The sequence below is a fragment of the Mycteria americana genome, chromosome 4 (genome assembly GCF_035582795.1).
Source record: "Mycteria americana isolate JAX WOST 10 ecotype Jacksonville Zoo and Gardens chromosome 4, USCA_MyAme_1.0, whole genome shotgun sequence".
In the NCBI taxonomy this organism is placed as follows: Eukaryota; Metazoa; Chordata; class Aves; order Ciconiiformes; family Ciconiidae; genus Mycteria; species Mycteria americana.
In genome coordinates, this window is record NC_134368.1 from 44,801,759 (window position 1) to 44,826,954 (window position 25,196).

Below are 25,196 nucleotides of genomic sequence, written 5' to 3' on the forward strand. Positions count from 1 at the left end.
TGAACTTCAGATAGACTCCAAAACGGATTATGTGTCCTGGCTTCCAGTCCTTGTGGAATATGTAAACCTTTGGCAGGAGAGGGCCCAGTGTAGCTCAGGAAATGGTTCACTTTGGAAATGTCTAAAACAGGTCTCAGACTCTCCTGTCAACTGTTAGCTATAAAGAAATACCTCTGAGAAGTTAATGAACTCTCTGGTATATTCTTCAATGTCTAATTGGTAGGGATGGTGTCAAAAATCCCTTAAAATTCTTCATTTCTCTGCAGCTGGACAAAGCTGCCAAGACAAAGTCTTATGTCTCCTATAAATATACAGGTGTGCGCACAGACACACACATAAGTTTTGTTCTGTACTTCTCTTTGATTTATAAAACAAGCCCTGACCCTAAAAGAAACAGCCAGTCAAACCCGACTTCTCTGTTTCATAGCAAATGAGACATTTGCTATGTCTCACCCGAGAGTGTTGAAGGAGCTGGCAGAAGAGCTCACCAAGCCCCTTTCCATCATTTACCAGCAGTCCTAGCTAACTGGGGAGGTCCCTGCTGACTGGAGATTAGCAAATGTGACACCCATCTTCAAGAAGGGCCGGAAGGAGGACCCGGGGAACTACAGGCCTGTCAGCCTGACCTCGGTGCCGGGGAAGCTGATGGAGCAGATCATCCTGAGTGCTATCACACGGCATGTAGGGAATAACCAAGGGATCAAGCCCAGCCAGCATGGGTTCAGGAAAGGCAGGTCCTGCTTGACCAACCTGATCTCCTTCTATGACAAGGTGACCCACCTAGTGGATGAGGGAAAGGCTGTGGATGTTGTCTATCTAGACTTCAGTAAAGCCTTTGACATGGTTTCCCACAGCATTCTCCTGGAGAAACTGGCTGCTCATGGCTTGGACGGGTGTACTCTTTGCTGGGTAAAGAACTGTCTGGACGGCCGGGCCCAAAGAGTGGTGGTGAGTGGAGTTTACTCCAGTTGGCGGCCGGTCACAAGCGGTGTTCCCCAGGGCTCTGTGTTGGGGCCAGTTCTGTTTAATATCTTTATCCGTGATCTGGACGAAGGGATCGAGTGCACCCTCAGTAAGTTTGCAGACAACACCAAGTTGTGTGGGAGTGCTGATCTGCTGGAGGGTAGGAAGGCTCTGCAGAGGGACCTGGACAGGCTGGATGGATGGGCCGAGGTCAATTGTATGAGGTTTAACAAGGCCAAGTGCAAGGTCCTGCACTTGGGCCACAGCAACCCCATGCAACGCTACAGGCTTGGGGAAGAGTGGCTGGAAAGCTGCCTGGCAGAGAAGGACCTGGGCGTGTTGGTTGACAGCCGCCTGAATATGAGCCAGCAGTGTGCCCAGGTGGCCAAGAAAGCCAATGGCATCCTGGCTTGTATCAAAAATAGCGTGGCCAGCAGGACTAGGGAAGTGATCGTGCCCCTGTACTCAGCACTGGTGAGGCCGCACCTCGAATACTGTGTTCAGTTTTGGGCCCCCCACTACAAGAGGGATATTGAGGTACTGGAGCGTGTCCAGAGAAGGGCAACGAAGCTGGTGAAGGGTCTGGAGCAGAAGTCTGATGAGGAGCGGCTGAGGGAGCTGGGACTGTTTAGCCTGGAGAAAAGGAGTCTGAGGGGAGACCTTATCGCTCTCTACAACTACCTGAAAGGAGGTTGTAGAGAGGTGGGGGTCGGTCTCTTCTCCCAGGTAACAAGTGATAGGACAAGAGGAGATGGCCTCAAGTTGCACCAGGGGAGGTTTAGACTGGATATTAGGAAATTTTTCTTTACTGAAAGGGTTATCAAGCATTGGAACAGGCTGCCCAGGGAAGTGGTTGAGTCGCCATCCCTGGAGGTATTTAAAGGACGTTTGGATGAGGTGCTTAGGGACATGGTATAGTGGTGGTTTTGGCAGTGTTAGGTTTACGGTTGGACTCGATGATCTTAAAGGTCTTTTCCAACCTATATGATTCTGTGATTCTGTGAAATGAACAATGTCCATATGCACAGAATGTCTTATCAGTTAGATTTATGGGTAAGTCTTTCCTTTTTGTAAGCTGTTAGATTTTCTTCAAAGAAAATTCTTAGGAGAAAAAGGAAGAGAACACAGCTGAGTTTGGTATCAATATACGGCCAGGAAGGGGTTGCCTCGCAGATATTGTTGTCTTGCACAACTGATATCTGACATTAGGTTCTCACCAATGAACACCTTTCATTTAAAAGGTGCAATTTGTGAATGGGTGCTGCACAGAAATGTATTTTTTTAACACAGAATTCTAAACAATCTGGTTTATCTTTGGTGGAAAATGCCTGTTAAATACATAAGGAGTGTAATGGAGCATTCTTACAGTCTCTTTTTCTTCCCAACAGTTTTCTTTCTGATAGTGCTGTCAAAATCCAGCACTTCTTTCTGTCATCACTTACGTGTTCAAAGCCATTTTCTAATTTGATTTCCTAGTAAGATCTCTTGGACTTCCTTTGATTTTTTTTTTTTCTTTTCTTTTTAGAACCTTAAAATGTTTTCATTTACTTGAACGTGTGGGGTTGGGGGGGGGGGGGGGGGGAGATGTGTGGGCTGTGTGTCCAGTGCTTTTTTTTTTTTTTTTTAATCTTCAGCTCTGACCTCTGGAGTTCTTTTCTAGGGGTAAAGTCATTCTGATTCCAGCAATAAACTAGATGTCTTCCCTAGTTTGATACCCATCTTTATGTTGTCATAAAGGCAAAGTGTGATAGTACCATCTCTCGGTTGTAAATTTGGGTTCTACATGTAACATTGCCAAAAAGATATGTTATGGCTTGCTAAGGTTTGATAGAATTGTCAAAACACGCCTTCAGAGTCCCAAGAACTTGGGAAAAGAAATAACCATTTCAATGGGAATGGAAAGCTATGTCATCTCCTCCATTCACCTCTTTTCCTGAAACATGTTTTCTACTTATACTGAACTCAGCATCCTTATGTGATCCCAGATTTCTCTTACTTATGTATTTTTATTCCATTAACCTGTTCAGTTTTGCAAAACAGTTACCTGAAGATATGCCAATATCATATTCCAGTATTGCTACCCTTGTGTCTCCATCAGGGGAGCATTCTTGGAAGAGGTACTTAGACCAGTACATTAAGTGATAACCTGTTCATGCTTCCTAGGGGCTGACATTACATTCTGCGTGACTTTAAGCAGAGAAAGTATTTCTCATGGATTCTGAAATGGGAAGTATATTGGAGAAGGATACTGAATATGCTCTTCTTAATTTTGACTCCAGCTCTGTTATCCTAGTTCAGTCATTTTTTTCTGCATTTGCTTCCCATTTGTTTAGAGTTGTTGTAATCAGACTTATTCTGGATGACTCATTGTGGATTTATGGCTGGTTTGCTGTAGGAATAAATAAAAATACCTGGAAGAGGAAAGCATCTTTGCATATGTCTTATGCTGTAATTAGCAAAATATTTCTTTTCAGTGTGCATTGAATTATTATTATATTACTGATTCCATCACTTTTCTGCTTTGTTGGTAATATGATGTATATATTTTGCACAGCTGAATATATTGTTAAAAAGAAAATAAAACTAAAAAAGTCACTGCTTAGACTATATTTAATCATACTTAGCACCACAAAGTCATGTGTTAGAACTGTAACTAATGATCAGCCTGGTTCTTGTTTCTTAGGTACATGGTTAGTCAGCCTTATGTTAATATCATCTGACAGCTCAAATAGAGGCATGGTTAAAAGTTTACTTTTGATCATGAAGAACAGAAGAAACATAACCTCCCTTTCAGAAAATATGTATACAAATATATATTTTATAAGCAAATGTAAGTAACTGAAGACTGGACAGTAATATGCTAAAGTGAAGATGAGCACAGAGAAACTGAATTCTTGTTGTTCATAGCTTTCTTGCTTGATTTTTGCAATTTAGGATTTTCAGTAGTGTGTCTTTAAGCTAGGCTTTAGTGTTTAACTTATTAGGGTGTTTGGTTTAGTTTTTTGGTTGGTGGGGTTTTTTTTTTGAGGAGTGTTAAGCTTTAAAAAAAAAAAGAATATAAAAAAGGAATAAAAAATTAGTTTTGGAATATTTAGATCTACCTGAAAGACACCATGGAGATCAGAGAAGAGAGAAGTCGATTGTTTTTTGTGAGAGCATAAACTGGCAGAAACTTTTCTGCATTATCATGTAGGCATGGTTACTCGAGAAATATGCTATACAAATTTAATGAGTAACAAAGAGGATTATTTGGGTCTTCTAGTATTATAGCCAGAAATTAGTATTTGTAGTTCGAAGTGTAGTTCAAAGATGAGTGTGGATTAATGATTAAAGGATCAGCTACAAAAAAACCCCCACAAAGCAAAAATAAGAGACCTAGAATATTGAAGGTAGAATTTGTATTTAAGGACGAAGTCATACAAATCACTCACCTGTATATTTTAATATACTTTTTCTTTTACTAAAGTCTCATCTGAGTTATAATTTCTCAGTAAATTCAGACAGTGACATTATTCACCACTTAATGTTGAGTTGGAAGAACCCAGCTGTGTTTTAGTAAGAAGGAAAGGGAAACTACTTTCAAGGTATAAATAACAATATTTGGGGATTACAGTGAGAAAATGTCAATTGTTTAAAGAATGTGGCGTGAGTACTTTCTTAGCTACATGACAACAGCCTTTAGCCAATGGATGCTTTGCCTCTTCTCTGGGTTAATTTGCTTATGGATCCAGGACATCACCATTTATGTCTTGCTGAATTATTACTGTGCAGTGTAGCTTAATAGATTTTGTTATTTCATAGTAAGAATGATGAGAAATGGATTGAGAGAAGTACATTTTTTTTATTGGCAACCTGGCTTACAGCTTTTAAAAAGATCTTGTATGTGGGAGATGTGGCAGCCAACATCTGAATGATCAAATGTTCCAAACTCTTGATCAAATGTCATTTGCCTTTCTGACTTCTTTTCCATTACTTTTTTGGCATACTGTTTTATTGTGATTTCAGAAATGCGGTGGCTTCTGAGCTAAAAAAATCACAAACCTAATTCTGTTTAGAAGTGACATGGCTGAAATGGAGAACTGTAGACAACAGAATCCAATTCAAAATTGTTTTCTTTGGGAATTTGGTCCTCTGAATGACATAATGGGTATGCAGACTTTCTAAAAGTCCTAAGCAAATTCTAATATTAAAAAAGTGTTTTCAGCTAGAGTAAAAACCAGCAGCCTTTGATTGCCTTTGTTACAAATGTTGACTAGGAGAGAGTTTGATAGGATACTTAGTGTTTTTGTAAATAAGAAACAGTAGTATTGGATGAGAATATACAGAAATATACATGTTTCATGAAGATCCATTTTCCTTGGTAAAGAATTTTGCACAGCTTCATTTTGCATTATCATTGAGTGTGCTGCATTTTATCCTGGTGAAAATCAGTGCCTTTCAGTCCATCATGCTGTACAAGCAGAAGGCCAACCCCCCTCCACGTACTTGGTGGGTTTTATGTGTGGTGTGTTTCTTTTCTTAATTGCATGTTTCTAGATAATTGTTAACAATTTTCTAAAATTATTTTTAGCTTTAGATCCGGCTAAAGATCCATGTTTAAAGATGAAATGTAGTCGCCATAAGGTCTGTGTTGCGCAGGATCAACAAACTGCTGTTTGCATTAGTCACCGAAGGCTTACACACAGGTAAATACTTTAAAAGTTAATCCTATAGACTTTTTTAATAGTGTTCGTGACTGACTGTAAACCATAAATACGCTATAATTGGTTTAGTTATTTAACAACATATGAGCACAGTAGGAGTGGATTTTAAAGTAATTATATATGCATAATTTGATTAGAATCTTTAATATTTGATTTTTTTGATAGGCTGGTAAACTAGAGGGTGTACATATTTAAATATCACAAGCTGCTGATGCAAATACATTTAAGGAAATACCAACAGTGCCAGTACCAAATGAGTATAACAATTGTGATAATGACCTGCTGCTGTAGATTATTTTGACTTCATCACTTCTTATATGAAGCTAGAGAACTCAAAACTGCCTGTTAAATTGTAGGTAACGGCCTGTTATACTGTAAGTTGGGGGTTTTTTGTTGTTGTTTTTTTTTTTTTCCTTCTTTTTTGTCTTCTGTGCATTCCAATTTTCTTTGCATTCTGGCCTGGTTAAATAGAAGGAACAAATACATGATAAATTTATTCCAGAGTTTGAATGTAGATGATTTTTATTCTTACCTTTTTTTGGGAGAACAGTTCCAGATACTCTATTTATATACGTCTTAGAGTGGAAAAATATTAATGTACTGTGGCTTTATCTGGGGCAGAAGGTGAATATATAGGGGGCTGAACCATACACTTAGTTGAGTCATGAGATTGTTGTTTGCCCAGTGGATGGAGTCAAGTTTCATATTTGTCTTGGAATTGTTCATTTTTTTTGCACTTCATTGTGGGAACCAGAGCATAGTAAGAAAGGCTAAACTTCAATAACATGATTGAAATAAGTGTGTGTTAAAGTGCTTTGCTCAGTAGGGGCTGAAAAGAGCTAAGGAAAATAGAGACTTTCTTGTCTGATGCATGAGGATCATTTCAAGCTTTTTAGAGAGCCAGTACAGTTTTATGAATGATACAAGGAATGTTCTTCTGGGTGTCTAGTTATGTTTAAATACACCCATCTGTAGCTTTTCAAACAAGCAAGATAGTACATAGTGAAAGGAAAAGTTTAAACTATCCTCAATCTGCAGCTGCGGTTAACTAACAAAAAAGCTCTACGTTATTTATAGAGCTATACTGTTTATATCAATCTCAATGCAGAGCTAGACATTTTGGTTTGATAAAGTATTATATAAGGTGCAAGAATTAATATCAGACAAAGCTAGGTAGGCTAATTTCAACTGCATGTGAACTGTCAGGGGAATATGTCAGTGTCAACTGTGAAAAGACAACACAATCATTTGAAATTTCTGAGAGGTATTACATTATTGAAAACAATGAAAAAATGACATCTCCAAGTTAAGTATACATGCAGCAGGTAAGGCCTGAAAACTTTTTTAGACTAGATACAGTGGTTGAATTAATAAACGTATTGACATCTGCCTTCATACCTGTATTATTCCTCCCACAGTCCCTGGCACCCTTTTAGAAAGGTAATATTTCAAGGGGCAAAGCTTGTCTGAATATAATACAATCTCATAATGGGGAACTTCAGAATGGCAGAAACTTGGTGATTGTAATAAGCACCACAAGTCTAGTCTTGTAAGCTAGATGAAGCAATTCTCTACCTACCTGTCCTGAGCCAGAACAGCGATTTCCCAAGCTTAGATCTCCCTGTTCCCCCAGGTTACCAGGTTCAAGGAGAAATCAACTAATTTGTGCTTTCTTTCTAAAGAAGTTTTCTTCATGCAGTCTCTGACCTTTCTGTAGTGTGGTGGGATAAGAGTATGAATAGCATATTCGCAAGCAGTCGTGTCTGCTGGCCTCTACCTCTATTAACTTCTTTAGCCCAAGATTTTATTTCTTCACTGATATCTACAATTTGCGTATTGATTTTCAACAGAGCCATCTGTTTTTCCAAGTTCCAAAGGACTAGTCCACTCATTTATAAGTCTTGGTAAAAATTATATGAGAGAGGTTATATTATCAACTGTCAGGTTATATTATCTACCTGTATCCATTTCTAATGCATCAGTTGTGTGTAATTCAATCTGTTGGGAAGACACCTTTACAAAATTTCATCCCAATAATTTTCTCTTTCTACTTTGTCTCTGTATGTGTGCATGTGGTATTATTCAAAGATTTGATAATTTGAATAATTTTTTTTTTTTTTTTTTTTTTAAAGAAAAAGCAGTTGAGGATGTCTTCTGGAAAAATAGTTGAGACCTTTTTCATGGGTTACTAGGAACTCCTTTGTAAAGAACTTGCCCATAGATTTATTTTTGAACATATTTGCTGTAGATGTTCCGTAGAACATCCGTTCCTCTAGAACATCCGTAGATGTTCCAGAGATTATTCCCAAGACTCTTGCACAGGAAAAGTAGTTTTAAGCATGTGAACTGATACAGTGTCAAAGACTGTCCTCGAGAGACAGTCAGGGAAGAAGAGACTCTGCATACCTCCAAGATAAATAAAAGGTTTATGGGCACCTTTGGGCTACCCCAGGGAAAGAAGCCTGAAATACACTGTTATAGCTGAATAGATTATTCTGGAGTATCATCAGGTTGAAATTCTCAGATTTACAGTTAAATTCTCTGTTACTAGAAGCAGCATTTCCAAGCAGCCCTATTACCTTGTTCATAAAATTCTGTATATAAATTATGTCGCTCTTTGAGGTAATAGCATAGACAGAGACGTTGCTAATCAGTGAAGGCTGATAATTGTATCAAATGGAGAAATGACATTAGTAATGTCTTTTGTTGTTTTGTTAGAAATTGGCTTGCAGAAAAAACACTTAGGCATGGACATGCTGTCCCAGATGTTCTTATCTGTACAGTACAAGTTCCACGCTATTGGAACAAGTTCCAAGCTAAATCCATACCCTGTATGGATTACTAAGGGTACCTCAGTACCACACAATGAAGCATGTGATCGGTGGATATCCCAGCCATCTACAAGGCTATTAATGAAGTGATATGACATGGTCCAACAGAATTAATTAACATGACAGTACACTTTACTGATGTGATGATTCTACCTGTGCTTTCAGAAGTGTTAATATTTGTATTATCTCAGGGATTTCAGCACTGTGCTCTTGCTGCGGTGTGCTTGTCTTTGCCTGGTTTCAAAACCAGCTACTGCATCTCAGTCCTTTTCATGGTGGTGTGGATCAGGCAAGCCTATAGTTTTGCTATTTCTTCAGGTTTCCATGGCAGCAGAGATCATGGTTTCCCCTCAGTCTTGAGGTGCTGTGCACAGGGCTTGTTTCCTTTTCTGGGAGACTGCCAAGATGGCAAGTCCTCTTCTAGCATGCTTCTACAGTGCCACAGAGTCCTGATGCAAGAGCTTCTTTTATGTACTGTCCTGGAAAGACTGAACAGTATTTGACAAAAAGGTGAAATAAGTGTTGTAGATCATTGATCATGAGAGTAGTTTGGAATACAAGAGCTTTAGAATGTATGGGGGCATGGTTAGAGGTGCCAGATTTTTGTTGGTAGCAGGTAATTGCATTTGCATCTCTGCTGGCTATAACTGTGTTGGAAGCTGTGTTCTGTGTGCTGTGCTCTTAGCTGTGTCCTATGAAAGAAATAGGAAGTACTTTAAGAGGGGAAAACATGCAGGATATATATTAATGTTATTTATCCAAGTACTTCCATGTGTATTGATGTGGGAAGGGAGTAGCTGCCTGCACTAGAATGCATGGTAAACAAATAATTCAAAGTCTGGCATAAAATAGAATTTTTCATTGATTCTTTGAAACTCAGGAGATTGACATTAACGTTTCTTTTTGCCTAAATGGTGTTTTACCATTCCTTTGTGCTTTCCAATTTATCTTTATTGGTTAAGTGATAGGCTTTATGGGGAAAAAAAACCCTGTAAAGTATCTGTACATGCAATAATGAAATGCTTTGGAGTACACCTCATTCAGTTACAAATACAACTTGTATAATATTGGAATACAGTATTGCCAATACTGTGATACAGTGATGTGAATGTTGTGGTGACAAGCAGGATATTCATCATACTAATAGAAATTTGTCTACTCGTTTTAGTTTTCAGTCACTTCACTTTCAGGAGATTTAATTATTTGAATCTGCAGTACTGAGAATATCTGGGAACTAGGAGTTCACCGCTGTGAGCTAGGGGAAGAGGAAAAAAGTTACATGAATGTTCACCCAGAAAAGAATTGGACAGGAAATAAAAAGGGGTGAGTCAAAGGAGAAGGGCTGTAGGTGGTAATGGATATTTCAGAATACCTGCAATGGAATGTGTGCTCTTTGTATACGCAGAGCAGCAGGTGGTAAAGATAAATCCTTAAATCTTCACGTACTTGTGATTGCCACTTTGAGCAAAGAAAGAATTTGTGGTGACACCACAACATGTAGGAACTCATTAAGGCCATGGAAAGGTGGCAGATAAACAGGCTCAGAAAAGTTGAAAAGTTAGTCCAGCAACGAGCTATCATAGATTTTCAGGTCCTGATAAATAGTCCATTAACTTCATCTTAGATTTGAAACAGACAATTATAATATGAAGTGACACATCACGTAGATTGCTCTAAGCATAGGCTACTGTACAAAACTAAGCAGTGTATAGGTGAAGTTCTAAGCAAGTAGGTTAGCTGCAGGTGAAGAGCAGGACTCTAGAAAACTTGAAAAAAATGGGGCAGGGTTGCTACCCAGCAGAGAATTTTAACGTAAGCATAACAATAAACATGGGATAGTACCTGTGGTTTCAGTTGGATTACTTTTACTGAAATTCTTTTTAGGTACTGCATGTTTGTCAAAACAAAAATATTTAAGTTAATGCTTAAAGATGAAAGGGGGAAGGGGGAAGCATCTATCTACTTCAAATGTTTCTCTTTGCTTTTATCTCAAACCAGCTGCAGGAGACAATTTACAAATGAGGTTAATTCAGTTGAGACCCAGTCATGACACAGTCCATTCCAAGATTCGACTGCTTACTGCAAGAAGCTGGTGAAGTGATGACTCGCTCAATAACATTTAGAAATGTTTAGTGTATAAGCTGTGGAAATGAGGAAATTGCAAGACAGTTTTGGGCTGAGTAAATCTGAGTGTCTTTGATATATTAGAACTTACTGACTAACCTTGTACTGATTGATCCGAGTGGAATCTGATAAAACAGTCTCTTTTTCTTCTTCCATAAGTGAAAGAAATGTACTGTGTAAAATTGATTGGATACGTTAAATCAATCGGTGCTTGGATGCATTAAATTAATCAATGCATTAAATGAATGTGCAATTTTTCTAGGTAAATGTAGATCTGTCTCTTTTATGAATTCCCCACCATACATTATGCCCCCTGTCCCCATTATGAAAGTCCTGCTATGCTTTTTATGGGTTTGTTTATGTAAAATGTTCAGATCAACACAACAGTTCCCTGCTATGGGAGGAATAGATTGCACTTGTCTCTGCCATGTTATATCCATGGCATGTTAAGATGGAATTGAAATGTTTAAAGACTGACAGCTATTACTTGTGTAAGGACCTGGAACTTTCTTTTTCTTTCTACTGGATTTCTCACCCTCTCCAATCATTCATTCTTAGGTTTCCAGTAGGAAGCAATTGTAACACAATTCAGGTATTCCAGATCTAGTTTTTGTTTCACATATTAGGTATAGGAAATTGCTGGGGAATTATTTAGAAATAAGGGATCATTCCTTTTGTAGCACGTCTTTTTATTTATGATTTATTTTCTTTCTCTTTGCAGATTATCCCTTACAGTAATTTACAGTCCCTTCTTTGTCTTGTTTTTGTACTGTTTTTTTTTTTTTTCTTCTTTATGGTAGCAGCCTATACATGTAATTTTAATAACGTAGGGAAGGTGTTCATAAGAGGAATAGAATTGCCGTGTCATAGGTTTGCGCAGCTTTTTGGATCTTCTTTATGAGTAACTGATTCTCAATAAATATTAACTAAGCAATAGATTTTGATGATACTAGCAATTCTAAAAAAATAACCCATTTTGTTAAAGTAAAGGTCAAGGTAGGAGAGGTGACCTAATAATGGTAAAAGCTAAAAGCATTTCAGTTACAGATTGTGATTTACCTAGAAAACGACAAGAATTCACTAGTCATGAGTAGAGAGTCGTAACAAGTAAGCATTAAGTTAAAACAAAGAAACAAAAAAAATTACAATTGCTCTTTCTGTATTAGACCTCCACAAGGCAGGTTCCAGACAAGTGTGCAGGCTGGACATCTATAAAATGTGAAGCTGGATAGAGGTGAGCAGTGTAGAGGGCCTAAAGATGCAGAATTCACTATTTTAAGAATTAAGGAAAGAGTGGTGGGCGCTATCTGGGTAAAATGTTTCCTCTCCTGTTTCTTAATAGTTCTGTGAAATGAAGTTAGGTTTGGTGAGAATTGTTCCCTGCCCCTAAACTTGTGTGGAGTAGGACCTAAATTTAGAGATTAACAAAAATTTTCTAATATTTCTGCCCGTGGATGCAATCTTGAAGTTACCACAATTTCCCTGTTAAAGCATGTTAAAGAGTATCTCTTTATCATAGACTCACAGAAGCTGATAGAGGTAAAAATGTTATATTGCTTAATCAATCTGATTTACTAAGGTAAGGTAGCGGGATAGTTTGATAGATTTTGTGCTAGCATTTAATCTTATTACAACTTCCGTTAGGCTTTTCAGTTAAATGACATTTCCAAGTGCTAATTTGGTTCAAATCATTGGTCATCTGGTCCAGTATCTTGCCTTGGACTCCTGCCCTCTTACAGTGTTTTTGAAGAATGTGGAAAACCAGTCTAAATACTTTTTTTTATATGAGCTGGATTATCAGAAGTTCTTCCCTGAGTGTGTTCACCTTAGTATTATAACATGAGGAAAATGTTCCATCTCAACTTTGAAGTGATGAGTGTTGGGCCCTGAAGCATGAGATGGGTTAACCTTTTCCTGTTACGGATGATGTGACAGAAGCCCAGAGTAAATTTAAAGTGCTGCAGAACTGTAACACTGATTCCACTGTGAAAGGAAACCAAAACCTCTTCTGTTTCCATGCTGTGGTACTGCATAGCTGGGATTATGTCCCCAAGCATAAAAAGTGACCAAATCCAAGTACATGAGAGGCCCTTGATAAGAAAAATGCACACGCATACATACATGCACACATGTGCGTACATACGTGCACATACATACATATAAATAAATATGTACACATGTATATGTATTTTTTCTGTTCATATCTTATGGACATATGTATCTTGGATTTCCAAAATATCGTACTTTGGAATTTGAGGTATTTTACGATCACTGTCATTTTACAATAAAAGAAAGAGGGTTTTCAATTTAGACTTGCTACCACTAAGGTTTTGATTAAAAAAAAAAAAAAAAAAAAAAAAAGGAAACAAAAACTGTGATTGCAAATCTGTAGTTGTATTAAGTAATCTGAACAGTTTTGAAAGAGAGTTTGTTAGAACTGATATGGAAGATGCTTGTTCTCATTTGATCAGAAAAAAGGAAAAGAAGCAGAGAAGAAGGAACAGCATAGCTTTGTAGCTCTTCTGTATCTTTAGGTGCTGCAGCATTTTATTATGATTTCAAAAAAAAGACTTCCAAAAAACTGAAGCAAAACAAAGGATTTGCTTTGAGCAGATTGTGTGAAAGTTGCAAACAACACTATTTAGGATGTCATCATTTCATATTATAATGCTGCTGAAGAAGGCCAGCTGGTGCAGTTAAGTCCCTTATTGGAAATTTTAGTCTGATTCATTACTGTGATTTGTAGTTGTACACAGAAACACTTAATCATTCTTATGCTCCAAGCTCTATTGAATCTACTGAAGGCTTTCTGGTTCTTTGCATAATTTGTGCTGCCAGTCTGCCAGCTTGGCAGTGTTTCAAGCTTGTTGCATTATCTGTGTTTGTTTGCACAGGAAGTGATGCTGCACGTAGGCTGAATTTACAGTAATTCTTTTGTAATAGGCTAATGAGCAATACTACTTCATTTACAATACTAACTTTATATAGCTTTGATTAGTCCAATTATTGTGTAACTATGCCATTGTGACCACACTTACTTTCTACAAAGTACTGAAAAGGAAATTTGCTTAGCTATATCTTAATTGAACTTGTTGGGAAAATAATTTGGACTTTTATGTGCTTAAAAGAGAGGTGAAAATGTGAATATTTTGGAGATTTTTCTATGCTATGCAACTTAATTTATTAAAGGAGAAAAGTGAACCTTCTTTTTTACTAGCCATTTCATTGCATTGGGAAGGAAAAAAAGGTGACTAAAACTATGCATCATACGTCTTGCGTATGTTGTAAGGGCCTATTCTTTCCTTGGTGTGCATGTGTATTCATTTTAGTGGGAGTTATGGATACACAGCTGGAGGAAAACAGGATCCTCTAATGGAATTCATTCTCTCTCTGTAAGTAACTTCTGGTAACACTAATGGAAAATGCATATGTGGATTGCAAGAATGTATATTGCAGTACAAATGTTGTCCCTATCAGCCTTACTATTTATTAAGGTTGTAACTTAGCCATACAGTATTTTTACTTTTTGCAGCCAAACTTCAAAACTCAAAAATTGCTGTCCTTAAGAAAAAAAAATACCATCCCCCTGTGTCTGTAGAAAACTAAAATAGAATTTTTTTTTAGTTTTTAATGCATTTTTTTTTCTTAGTATGTATTATATGTTTTGTAGGAGATCAAAGCACACTTGAAATAAAGGAGACCTAAACAGAACTTCCTTATTCTAATTATTAGCAGAACAGGTATTTTCCACTATACTTTTCCCATTCAAAATCCATGATACACCTATTTTTAAAGAAAATATGGAGTCCTACTCTAGACTAATGCAGATGGACTTCAATTAATTGAGTAAGTCCTAGGCCTACTCATATTTTACCTGCTCCAGTAATCTTGTTCAGATTGTAAGTGGCATGTAGGAGTGAGAGGGTGCACTGGATAATCACTTGGCATGATGAGTTTTTCAGTGATCATGAGTGTCCTACTTTCCACTTCTGCAATGAGATTATAAATTAGGATTGGGATTTTTTTGCAGGAAAATGGATCCTAGCTTTCTGTATTTCTTTGTCTCGCTGACAGTGGTCAAAGGCACACTCAGTTGTACCGCCTCCTAAAAAGCAGTAAGCTAGGGCACTTCTGTTCAAAAACTAGAACACAGGAAAGAATTAGGAAATGTGACATCTGATCTAGGAAAGCATTGCTGTTAGAGTGTACGACTTTTTACTAACCCCGGGGGATGTTAATGTGCTGTCCCATTAATAAAAAATGGTTTGTGAGCTTTTTTTCATTGTTGCTGTTTAAAATGGTCTTTTCCGTCACAGTATCCCTGAGAATCTACTACTTAAAAATATTGCCTTTTTGTTAACAAAATTAAGAATAACAATGAAGATGGTGCTTATAAATGATTTCTCTGTCCTTAACTATAAAGTTGTGAGTGTAGTCCATAGCAATAAAATTCATTGTGGACTATTATGTAAACATTGAAATAATACAAAATACTAAGACTAAAATCTTTGAATATTCCTTTATCAGAAAAATTATGCAAAATGAATTCAGGAACAGTTCAATACCCCTTCTTACAAGTACCTATCTAAAATAAAGCTTGCCGTTAGTTTTGTAGGGCTTTAAAAATTATCTGTCAGTATCAGTTTTCATTGTACTTTATTAGAATACATTATCAATTGTAAAATAGCTGATGCAAACATTTGTAATCAATTGGTGCTTAATTTGGAATTTGTTGGTGGGTTGTGTGTTAGGGTTTTTTTGTCTTTCAGAGTTACTGAAATACTCTAATACTGGGTAATGGAACGGAATAAAACTTCAGGATGCTTGTATGTGAGGGGTTCTTTTACAGGTTTTAAAATTTTCATGTGGATCTGGATCTGATTATAATTAGGTGCTTTTATTACTAGCTAGCGTCAATTCTAATGCATTTCATTTCATGTGAAGGTCTTGCTTCATAAGTTGTGTTTATAGGCTCGGAATACATCTGTTGTTTTGCCTACGTACCAGTGGTGAGGAAACTGTTAAGTGTGTGAAAAAGGGTAGGAGTAGTGTTCAGGGAACAGAAATCATTCTACTAATTTCCATTTGTGTAAAACAATACTTTTAAGGCTTCCAATGGTGAAAAATATATTAATTGTAGCAACTGGAGATATTTGTCATCATAGAGTGAAGTATGTGCATACATTGGTGCTTTACAGTAAAATGTACTACTGCTTTTGGAAATTAAATAGCATAGTTAATGACAGTAAAGGCATGTCAGGAGTCAGTAAATGTTCGTCTTTGTTACATGGTTGGTTATATAAGGGGGTTTTGCGTCTGTTTGGTAGTATTTTTATATTTCTCTTTCATTTAAAATCAAACACCAAAACCCTTTTCGTGTGTCCAGATTGTCAAAAGTAAGTTCACTTCATAAAATGCTGTAGTCTGCTACAAGAGAACAGTAATATTATACTTACAGGTATGGCTTCTTCCACAGACTACTACATATTCTATATCAGATCCTTATTGCCTAAAAAAAATCTTTGTTATTTTGTGGTTTAACCTAAGTATTAGAACATTTATACCATACAAATACTTTTCCTAAAATCCTTATGCAACTTCTGTATTAGTAGTAATAATAATAATAATAATAAATTCTTATAATCACAGTACAGTTAAGGCTGGATTTAAAGCTTCCTAAATCTGTGGGATCCACTGCCTTAATTCAGGCAGTATCCATACAGTTGTTTCAGGTATGCTTTGCATTTATTGCACACATGCAAACTATCTGCATGATGCATGGCACCATAGATTCTGTGTCCGGAAATCGCAGACAAATGCTCTAATTCTGTCTAGACAAAACTTCTGGGTGAGGAAACGAAGAAGTTATATCTCAGGAAACTTGCACTCATGGTGGCTGTGACTCCAGTGTGCTCTGGTTCAATTCCTTTGAGGGAGACTTCTTTCAAATACAGACCTTCAATGATATATTTGAACATCGAAGGGCAGGTAAACTTTGGGGTAAAATTTATATGAGCATTTTATAGTACTAGTTTTTTTAGTGGATTTTTTTTTTTAATAGGATCACAAAAGTGCACAGAATTCAGGATATATCATAATTTTATAGACTGACTGTTACCTGAAGTTGCAGTCATAATAGCAATAGGTTAATACTTATAACATAAACACTGCCAGTAGACACAGACTTGCAATTCCTAGCCTGTTCCATAAAACAATAAAAAAAAAAAAGTCTCAATTCTCTCCTCTCTTCAGGACAACTTTTTTCCACTAACTGAAGGAATAGTGAGAGTAACTGACCACTAAACTAGCTCATAGCACCTATGGATCAAGCTGTCCAAAGTTATCATTTGAGAGAATATACAGTAATCAACACCTAATTTTTTCACTGTGGTTTAAGATGATTTAATTCTTCTTGTTTTCAAGCATGACTATACATGGTGACATAATTTATCTATTCTGCTTTCTAATTATTATTCTTTCTACCTTAAGCGTATATTATTTTAGTACAGAGAATAAGTACAAACTGTTGTAAAATACAACAATTTAAATCTTAGAAGTAATGCCTCTGGGAAAGATGTTTCACATATCTAGGTGGGCTTTTTCTTGTCAGAGTGTTTCATATATGTGAAAATTTAAAATAGTTAACTTTATTGTAATTCAAGGATTACTTCATTTCTTGATCAACTGAAGATCTTGGCATATTTCTGAAAACACTTGCACATCTTGAAGGATGAATTCCCCTTGACTTTTGCCTTCATCACTTGCACACTCATTTCCAATGAGTGTTTGTAGTACCAAGATTTGCATACTTGTGAAAGTTAATTTGAAGTTTTGATCCTAAATTCAGCACTAGTCATGTTCCAAGCTTTTGCTGCTGGGCTTTCTTTTTAAAGAAAACCCCAAACACCATCTTCTCTCCAACCCCAAACTCATTTGTGCAAGGAAGAGCAAATAAGAGGAAAGATTATCTAAGAGGAGATTTAAGCTGAGGAGTAGAGCAATACACTTACGACTACAGGAAATGAATATCCTGAGGATATGAATGATTTTTTTTTTCATCTTTGAGGCATGCTACTGGAGTCTCTAAAAGGTATGAATGCACAGCCAAGATGATCTGGATCAGAATTAAATCCCTTTCTCTTAGACATCATAAAACAAACTTGCATGTTATGAAGTAGGATGTGAGGGCTTGCTGCCTCCTTATTCATTATTATAGCCAAAGCTGGGGACCCATGTACTTTTGACCCTTCTACCCATAAAATTCTCTTTCATGGGGAACCAACAATAGCAACACTTCTAGGGTAACTTCAGCCCTATATCTCACAGATTTGAGGCTTCTGGAAAACAGAATTTCCTTTCATATTCTAGAAGTATACTGACATCATATAACCATTTACTTCAAAGTACAAATGCTGGAGGTTTTTCACCTACACTGCAAGACTTTTGTCATGCTCTAATTCACCTATCTTCAAATTGTAAAACAAGGTAATTTATGTTAGAATGAATATTGTCTACATGTTCTACTGAGAAGCAAGCACAAAGTGCCATTATGAAGAACTCAGGGCAAAGGTATGCAGATGCAGTAGTTACAAATGCAAACAAAACATTGAGATTTGTAAAGAATGGTAAAGTGAATAGTCTGTAAATGTTAAGAAATCATTTTATGAGTGAGGTCTCACAATTTATTTGTGTTAATAGCCCTGTTATCTGTGGCCACCTTGATAAATGACACATAGCAGAAACAGAAACACTGCAGAGCTGTTAAAAATATGATCAACATCCTAGAGAGACTTCTGGATGAAAAAGCACTGAAAAATGGGCACTTAGATTAAAGCTAACGTAGTAAGAAAGACCATGACAGAATTTTATTTCTGGAATCGTTGCTCAGTTAGTTTTGTTTACCATGTCAATGAAGAAACAGGGAGAATACATGAGGCAGCAGATTCAAAACAAATTTTAGGAACCTGTTTTAATTTTGACATGACACTACCTCCACAGAGCTCTTGGTCAGCATTGTGGTCAAAAGGAAGGTTTAGAAACGTGTGTAGAGAGCTAGAACAGTTCTCTAAGCTAGGATACAGGTAAGACAGCTGATTTTTCTGACATGTTCTTGGCAACAGAGGTGTAAGTTTTGCCTGTGATCACTTTCCTGTTAAGTTTGTAGTACAGCTGCTGTCTGAAAGGAAGTGCTGTATTTGATCAGCAGACTGGTCACTACTCCAATTAGATACCACAACTTACTTTCTTACCAAAGCTATTCAGATACCAAAAGATACAGTTATTTATATATGCTTGAACCTATAAAGACTGCAATCAAATTAAAAATTGAGCTAAACAGTGAACTACAGAGGGAAAAATACCACTGGGAGAAGTAGCACTGTTTGCTGTCAGGATTTTTAAAAGGAAAAAAATCATGCTTTTGTGCAAACAGGTGCTTTGCCAAGCAAATTATGAAATGCTTTTTGTGCACCACAGTGGGGGCAGAAAATCTCTTTTTCTATTTGTGTCATCTCGCAACAGATTACTTTTTTCCTTCCCTCATGTAACCACGGCCTTTTAGTCACTCTTACTACACTGCAATTTTGGGACTTTAAAGCTGGATTTGTGGTTGGTCTTATAAAGCAAAGTATTTGGAAACATGTTCGGCTCTGGGGCTAAGAGTGGCGAATTTGTTGTTTTGCAGAGTCATGACTTTGAAGATGAAATTACGCAGCTAAATTAGGACATATGTTGTGTTTTGGTATGCAGAAGAGCAGGGGTGCCCAGCTGGGGCACCAGCAAGGGCCCCAGTCGTGTGAAGATGGAGTCCCTCTAGGAGCAGCAGAGGAGAGCAGAAGTAGAAGCCTGGAGTATCTTATTTTTCAGTTTTTCTGAACAGTTTGAAATAATTTTTAAAATATGTAGGCAATTTTCCAAATTCTGCATGATGCAGAATGAAGAAGTCAAAGTTTAAACAAAGCCCTAAAAGCTGAACCACAACTCTTGGTGTTACCATCATATAAATATTTATTATTGCTATTTTACCTTTTATAGCATGTTGTTGTTTCTTCAGGATTTTATCCCTTGACATTTTTCCTGTAGTTTTCTTTACTGGTCTTCTCTCTCTTCAATAACTCTTCTCCTTTTTTATGCACTACTTTGCTCTTTCACAGTGTGTCATGTTTTCACTCAGCATGGCTTAACGTTCATGCACTCATGCCTGCAAACCTGAAATAAGCCCTGGTAAGAAATGCTTTATGGGGGCTTGAATGGAGAAGGGATAGATTATGTATTATCCTGTAGCTACCATTTTATGGAACCCACATTAGAATAAGTAAGGAAGAAAGAAAAAAGAACGAAAAGGCTAGACTGAGGATGCTTATGTACATTAATAGGAAAAAAAACCCCAAATTAAAATAGGAACGTTACCAGCTTTCGTAATGACAGAAGAACAAGTTATATCTAGCTTTTTGGCTACCAAGTTTTTTTGTGGAATCAAGTTGATTTTTTTTTTTTAAAGATATAATGGGGAATATAATGCTGACGTACATAAAAGAGAACTTCTCTCATGCTAGCCTAAATAACATGAGACAACATTACAGTAGTTAGTAAAACTTCTTTTGGCAGTCTTAGTGACAATTTGTTTCTCTTTCGTATCCTGGCACAGATATTTCATCATGCTTATCTCTGTTTTACATTAAATTTTCATCTTTAACATGATCTATTTTATTTATATGTGTGAATTAACAGCCAAGAAAACCTCATACCTCAATCTATTTGATTTTCTCACCTCAAGCAAGAGCACAAATAATACTTTATGTTTTTAAAATAGCTTCATTTATAGATGCCAATGAAAATAGCAAGGTTTTGTTTTAACCTGCTTGTTTTTTTCCCAATACAGCAATATCCCTGTTTATCTCTGTGGCTTTAATATGTCTTTTACAAAAGCAGGCTAACACGTAAAACCAACTACGAATTAATTTAAATTGGAATTTTTCAAGCTGTAAAATTTCACACTTACAGTATATAAAAAATGCTAAATTATTTCCTAACTGTGAAGGGAACATTTTTTCCCCCAGTATGAGCCTCACTGTTGACAATCCTTGGATTTGATCACAGAGCAAAAAGAGTATTATAAATTAAAACTAGCTTTTGGAGAACGTCAGTATTGTTGCAAAATAGGATTAAGTTTCAAGGAATAAGGACAAACACAAGCAATATGGGGCCAAAATGGAGGCTGCACAAGTGTTAACTGTTTCTTTTAGCAAGTTTAGCTGCTGCAGTGCTTTATTGAATTAGGTTTTATATTTATCAGCGTTTTCCCCTCTCCTCCCAGGAAATTTGTCAACACAGATTTTGATCCTTGTTCAGGGAATTTCTGCATATTTGGCAATATGGCTGACCACAGTGCACAGATGTGTTGCACAGTGAATGTGTGATAGAAATGGTACTCTCTGATGCTTTGGGCTTGTCACGCGCATGCATGAATTTCATTGCGTAGGCAGACTCTGAGATGAATTAGCTATCTGAGATTTAAGGAGAAACACTCCTGACCTATGAGAAACTTAGCCTGTCTTCAGTAGTAAGCAAAAGAAAACAAAAAAAGGAAAATCTTGAGGTTTTTTTAATCTAAAAGAATATCAATAGAATAATTCAATACAATCCAGCAGATGATCCTCCATGAATAGTTTGACCACCCATTTTTGCTCAGCTATCATCTTACTGTATACTCGTTGCTATATGTTTGTTCTGAGCAGACCTCTACATCAGCTTGTCAGCTTTGTCTTCCCATTTTCTGATGTTATCAGACACCATTCATAAATTCAGAAGATATCATACTGACAGAAAAGATAATACCAAGCTGAAAGATGTTCTGTCTCTTTATTTGTTTTTTTTTTCTTTTCTTCCCCTCCTTCTGGGGGTGCGAGAAAAGTAGTGCTGATATGCGCTCTTCCATCTATCTAAAGAGCACTTGGAAGATTACAGTACAATAAGTTGACAGGTAGCTAGATGATCTAAAGGAGTTCTGTTTTTCATAGAAATGCCATAGCTGTTAACTAGTGCCAGAATACAGAAGTTTAGTTTTGTGAAGCACTGATACGCAGATATACCTCATTCTCTTAAAAAATCATGAGCTGTAAAGCAGTGTTGTTTGCAGCTTGCAGATGCTCTTCTAACACCTGATTAACAACATCATCTAAAAACATCGCAGCCTTTGTCACAAGTGAGTTAACGTAATCACAACAGCAAAACCAGTTCAAGTTAACACTGATTCATTTTTAATTTAAATACCGTATGGAGATTACTTTAGTCCTGAGCACCATTGCATAAGACAATTTTCTGTCCAAGTGTGTGCTATGCCTTAGAATCTATAACTACAGGCATGATATTGTGATGCTTCTGAAATTATTTTAGGAAGACAATGTGTTTTGGCTGTGGAATAAAGGGCAGGTAATGCTAGCACTAGCATTATCAAGACAGCTGGCCCATTTCAAGCCTTATTGCTCCTCAGCACCAGGCAGTAGATAGTATATAAAGAGGCTTCACTTTGTCTCATGTGGTTTTCTTGTTTAGCAGAATTATTCTTTATTTAGACTAGTATGAGAGTAGAGTCCAGTTCAGAGTTGTTTAATTAAAACAGGTGTCCAGGATAGGTAGAATTATATTACACAGTACCTGTAATATAGCAGATTAATGTAAAAAACCAACCAAACAAACAAACAAAAAACCAAAAAACCAAACAAAAAAAACCCCAACCAACCAAAGAAACAAAAAAACCACCCCAAAACCCAAACCATTTTTACTGTTTAAGCAAAACAGATGTGGTACTTCTGGAGGTGAGGAGAACAATAAATTAAAACTGGCAGATTTAAGAAGTTGAGCTGTCACGTGATGGGAGCAGCATCAATCACGCAGAGGAACATGCTGCGTTAAGTACTGTAGAACGAAAGCCAAAGCAGGGCGGGGGGGGAAGTAACGCTCACTGTAAAGCTGTGATACAGAGCAAAGAACATTTATTAAAATAGATGGCTGCAAGGGTGTGTGGCATAAAGAGACTCTGAAGGAACCCTGATTCACTTACGCAATTAAGGGGCACTCAGATCCCTGACCATGAATACTTGGGATGTATTCTTTATGTAAGTGGCTTATTACTTCTCACAGGCGTAATGAGGAGCTTGGAATTGCTATATACAATCTGGAGAGGCAGATACTTCCTTATGGCTCTCCTTGAATTTTGCAATTTTGGCTTAAAATAGTTCTATGCTACATATACCTTATAAGAAAATAAGCTACTAAGCTTGAAATACACTGTTGTATGTGGCATTAGAAAGCAATTTCAGGTAAATTTTGCCCTCTAAAGAATGGATTATTCTCTATTCTTCTCCCCATGTCTCAGTTGGTGTGAGAAAAGACATGATGATGATGGAAGTGTCATCAATATATATAAGGTGGAAAAGGAGAAACAAATAGCAACTGTAGTGAATGCGACAGTAATTTGTCTTAAATTCAGAGCTAAGAGACTCAAGTGGAACATGCTGATTTTAGGATACTTCCAAAAGTTATATTGTGCCATATGCTTTTTCTGTTAAAGTGCTAAAACTAAAGCTCATATAATTAAAAACAATAAAAATATGAAAATGTATCAATACAGTAAAACATTCAAAGATAAGTAGTGCAGAAAATCAATTTGCCAGCTTGAACAATTATTAAAAAATTTGCTTCATTTTCTCTGTGGGGGTGGGGGGGAGGCAGCTGAGGGATTTTTTTGGTAGTTTCTGGCAAGGGAAGACAAAGAGAACGCTTGTACAAGCTGCATCCATTAATATCAACCATACTGTATTTGTTTTCATTTGTTTTCCCTTGTAGTCTGATGATTTTGTCAGCTAAACTTGGGATGTGATGGAGAAGAGTCAACTTCTGCTTTGCTCATTATAAATCAGTGGCTTGTCATTTAAGCAAGGTATATGAACAGACATAGTGTGTGTTCTGCTGATAATTGCAAAAATTGTCACGAGCTATGCACTGACGAACCCAGATCACAGAACTTGAGTGGATTTGCAATATACATACGTCCATGCGTGCGTATTTCAATACACATGGGTTTATGAAAAGCAGGTCCTGCTTGACTAACCTGATCTCCTTCTATGACAAGGTGACCTGCTTATGGATGAGGGGAAAGGCTGTGGATGTTGTCTACTTAGACTTCAGTAAAGCCTTTGAGACTGTTTTCCACAGCATTCTCCTGGAGAAACTGGCTGCTCATGGCTTGGACGGGTGTACTCTTTGCTGGGTAAAGAACTGGCTGGACGGCCGGGCCCAAAGAGTGGTGGTGAATGAAGTTTACTCCAGTTGGCGGCTGGTCATAAGCGGTGTTCCCCAGGGCTCTGTGCTGGGGCCAGTTCTGTTTAATATCTTTATCAATGATCTGGATGAGGGGATCGAGTGCACCCTCAGTAAGTTTGCAGATGACACCAAGTTGTGTGGGAGTGTTGATCTGCTTGAGGGTAGGCAGGCTCTGCAGAGGGAGCTGGACAGGCTGGATGGATGGGCCGAGGTCAATTGTATGAGGTTTAACAAGGCCAAGTGCAAGGTCCTGCACTTGGGCCACAGCAACCCCATGCAACGCTACAGGCTTGGGGAAGAGTGGCTGGAAAGCTGCCAGGCAGAAAAGGACCTGGGCGTGTTGGTTGACAGCCGCCTGAATATGAGCCAGCAGTGTGCCCAGGCGGCCAAGAAAGCCAATGGCATCCTGGCTTGTATCAAAAATAGCATGGCCAGCAGGACTAGGGAAGTGATCGTGCCCCTGTACTCAGCACTGGTGAGGCCGCACCTCGAATACTGTGTTCAGTTTTGGGCCCCCCACTACAAGAGAGACATTGAGGTGCTGGAGCATGTCCAGAGAAGGGCAACGAAGCTGGTGAAGGGTCTGGAGCAGAAGTCTGATGAGGAGTGGCTGAGGGAACTGGGGTTGTTTAGCCTGGAGAAAAGGAGGCTGAGGGGAGACCTTATCGCTCTCTTCAACTACCTGAAAGGAGGTTGTGGAGAGGTGGGGGTCGGTCTCTTCTCCCAGGTAACAAGCGATAGGACAAGAGGAAATGGCCTCAAGTTGCGCCAGGGGAGGTTTAGATTGGATATTAAGAAAAATTTCTTTACTGAAAGGGTTGTCAAGCATTGGAACAGGCTGCCCAGGGAAGTGGTTGAGTCACCATCCCTGGAGGTATTTTAAAAGATGAGTAGGTGTGGTGCTTAGGGACATGGTTTAGTGGTGGACTTGGTAGTGCTAGGTTAACGGTTGGACTTGATGATCTTAAAGGTCTTTTCCAGTCTAAATGTTTCTATGACTATATTAATATAGATTTAGGTATAAAAGTATCAAATTGTGAAGATAAGAAAGAAGCACGCTATATCAGAGTGAAAAGCCACCACATTTAAAAGTGTTGAAAAACTATTTAAATAAACCTATAGTATGACATTTGGATCTGAAATGATAATGTCAAATACATAACTGGAATGACTTAGGGATTTGTGAGTACTAGTAAAAATCTAGAGTAGTAATTTTAAGAGTTGTTAAACTAATGCAGTCATGTTGTAGTGA

At 37.5% G+C, this 25,196-nt stretch overlaps 1 protein-coding gene across 2 annotated transcripts in view; it reads left to right on the plus strand.

Moving 5' to 3' along the window:
• SPOCK3 (SPARC (osteonectin), cwcv and kazal like domains proteoglycan 3) overlaps window positions 1-25,196 on the plus strand; it is a 241,694-nt gene that overhangs the window by 104,596 nt on the left and 111,902 nt on the right. For both annotated transcript variants that reach the window (XM_075500342.1, XM_075500343.1), the window contains exon 4: window positions 5,534-5,648. In XM_075500342.1, coding sequence (XP_075356457.1) covers window positions 5,534-5,648 — 115 coding nt within the window. The remainder of the gene's footprint in view (window positions 1-5,533; window positions 5,649-25,196) is intronic.